Source organism: Marmota marmota, unplaced genomic scaffold (genome assembly GCF_001458135.2).
Source record: "Marmota marmota marmota unplaced genomic scaffold, marMar, whole genome shotgun sequence".
NCBI lineage: Eukaryota > Metazoa > Chordata > Mammalia > Rodentia > Sciuridae > Marmota > Marmota marmota.
Genome location: NW_026000037.1, coordinates 48,891,046 through 48,893,665, shown reverse-complemented (window position 1 = coordinate 48,893,665; position 2,620 = coordinate 48,891,046). Strand labels below are relative to the sequence as shown.

The window sequence follows — 2,620 nt, the reverse complement described above, 5'->3', positions numbered from 1 at the left end:
AAGACCCTACTTTTCCTGTTCGCCTCATTTCTAACTTCAGAGAGAATCAGAGACATATATGAAGAAAGTAGGTATATTTTCGGTTGGGGGGATGAGCGCAATAAAAAGAAACTTGACTCACAGGGAACTAAATAACTGTAAATAAAAAGGAAATCGCAATTCCTGAGAGTGCTATAAAGCAAATTCAAGGAGGAAATTAGAGGTGGTTCCAAATAAACATTCTACTCCTTATCAGTAGGAACAGGCTAATCTTCCTTAACCCTTAAAAGTAATTACCTATAATAATTATTTTCAAACTGTAAACTGCTTTCAAACACCATAGTTAGCGTTTTACCAGGTTTATTTTACTTGTATACACAGACGATACAAACGAGCAAAAAACAAAACGTTTCTCAATGGAGTGTGTACTTGTATAAATTATTCAGTTCACAGACAAAACGAAACAAATATAAAAATCACAACATTTGATTTACAGAAGAGCCAAAATATACACACGTTTAGACCCTGAATTCCTATTAGGAAAAAATCCCCCCATGGACTGGAATCTAGATTGAATATTGTGTATGATGCATATTTCACATTAATTTTAAAATACAAAAAAAAAGTATAGGTTTGCTACACAACATTAGAAATCTTACTAATCTATTTCCAGGGGGATTAACGTTCCTTATCAAATATAACAAGACTTAGAGGGGGGAAATCAGTCTTATTTGCATTATGCTAGTGTTTTCCCAAGGAAGTCAAATTTCAGCTGTTTCTAAGTGGCAGGGGGAATCATTTTCAAAACTAAAATGCAATAAAATATACAACTCACACAATTCATCTTCACTAGACTACACTATAGTTACCAACAATTCAGTCATCTATATCATTAGTAGAGTATTCATTACAAAGATTTACAGCATATAAAGGTGGAGGGGGGCTGAAAAGATATTCAAAAACAGTTTGTCAGCATATTTGGCACCTGCACAGACCAGTAATGGATTTGGCACTTTGGGGAAAACAAATAAGGCAAAATAATATTGCTGATGTCGAGCTATTCTATTTAGAAGGAAGGGAGGAAAACACAACTCCAGTTAACTTTGCTTTGCAGGCATCATGCCACTTAATCTACTTGCCTATGAACAGACACCTATCCTTTACAGGTGTTTGGGCAGATTCTCCTTAGCTATTTGTGTGCATTAGGGCACATAGTAATTATTTCATGCAACGAATTGAGGAGAAGTGAGAAACCCATGACTATCAAGTATTTCATTGTTTCCAGAGCCTCTTAGAATGTTTTTAATTATCTCACAAGAAAATAGAAAAGAGAGAAAGGAAGAATGAGAGAAGAAAAGGAAAAGGAAGGAAACGGAAATAAAAAGGTTAAGCATGAACTGGTTTTGTGCCTTGACGATGAGAATAAAAACTAGCCATTCGTTACAATAAATTAACACTATGTACAATCATTTCACAGGCTTTGTTCCACTACAATTATTAACATCCCTACCATCCATCCATCCATCCATCCACTCGGGGATAAGAAAGGACGCGCTGGGTGGGTCCAGGTTCTAGAGTCAACATCCTATGGTTAATGGGGAGGCCGAGACACGGCGAGTCGGAATCGATTCTGCCTGACTGGATTGCCCAGGTCTCCTAAAGGTGAAGAGTTTCATTACAAGAAAAAGAAGGAGGAGGTGAGAGAGAAACGAAGGGGAGGAGGATTATTAGAAGGATAACTTCATAGAAGGAAATGAAGTTGGAAAACCAAAAGGTTTACAGCAAAGTTGAAGGTCGGTGCTCTAATTGCAGAGACGGCTGTGCAAAAAAAAGTGGGGGTAGGGTTAAATCATAGTGGGAGACCTGCACTTATTCGCTGCAGACGGTCATCGAGGGTCAGTAAAATGAGAGGGCACTCAAAGTAGGGCCTGGGAAAGAGGAACTGGGGAAGAGCTGTGAGGGGCTGGCTGGGGGGTAGGGCCGCGGCGGCGCGCGGGCCCTAAGCAGGCAGGGATGGCCTAGCTGTGCGAGTAGAAGCCGTAGTAGCCGCCTATGTCCTTGGCGCAGTTCTTCTCGCAGTCCCGCTGGGCCAGCACCTCGCTCTTGAGTGGGGACGAGCTTTCGGACACCGGCGTGTCTGCTGGCGAAATCCGCCTCCTCTTGGCCTGCTCGTAAATCCCCGAGTCGCTCGAATCGATGGACTTGATGGAGGAGGGCGTCTCGATCCAGCTGGAGTCGGACAGGTCCTTGGGCTTGGCGTCCTCGGTGGTCCCGGGCGGAAGCGGCGAGCGCTCTGCGGCCAGGCCCTCGGCCTCCTCGCCCAGGTAAGGGTTGGCTCCCGCCATGCGCGCGGCAGCCGCGGCGCTGTTGGGCCAGCAGGGCAGCACAGAGCCCGATTTGGCACCGCAGTACTGCGGGGGGCTGCGTGCGCCCCAGCCCGACGGGTCGGCGTAGTAGCCGAGCGGGCGGCCGGTGCAACCGGCTGCCTGTAGTGGCAACGCCTTCACGCCCGCCGCCGCGTAAGAGAGCAGCGTGGCCGCGTTACCCGCGAAGTCCGTGGCGGTGTCGTAGGCCGAGGCCGCGAAGTCTAGCCGGTTGTTTGCTGGCGTCACAAACCAGCGCTGCGGCGATGGCGCGCCGG

At 46.2% G+C, this 2,620-nt stretch overlaps 1 protein-coding gene across 1 annotated transcript in view; it reads right to left on the bottom strand.

The window, feature by feature from the left end:
• Window positions 1-322: 322 nt before the first annotated feature.
• Tbr1 (T-box brain transcription factor 1) overlaps window positions 323-2,620 on the bottom strand; it is a 10,588-nt gene continuing 8,290 nt past the window's right edge. Inside the window, 1 exon segment of the mRNA XM_048812374.1 lies at window positions 323-2,620. This exon segment is cut by the window's right edge and continues 26 nt beyond it. Within this exon segment, the coding sequence (XP_048668331.1) occupies window positions 1,998-2,620 (623 nt within the window). The 3' untranslated portion in view covers window positions 323-1,997.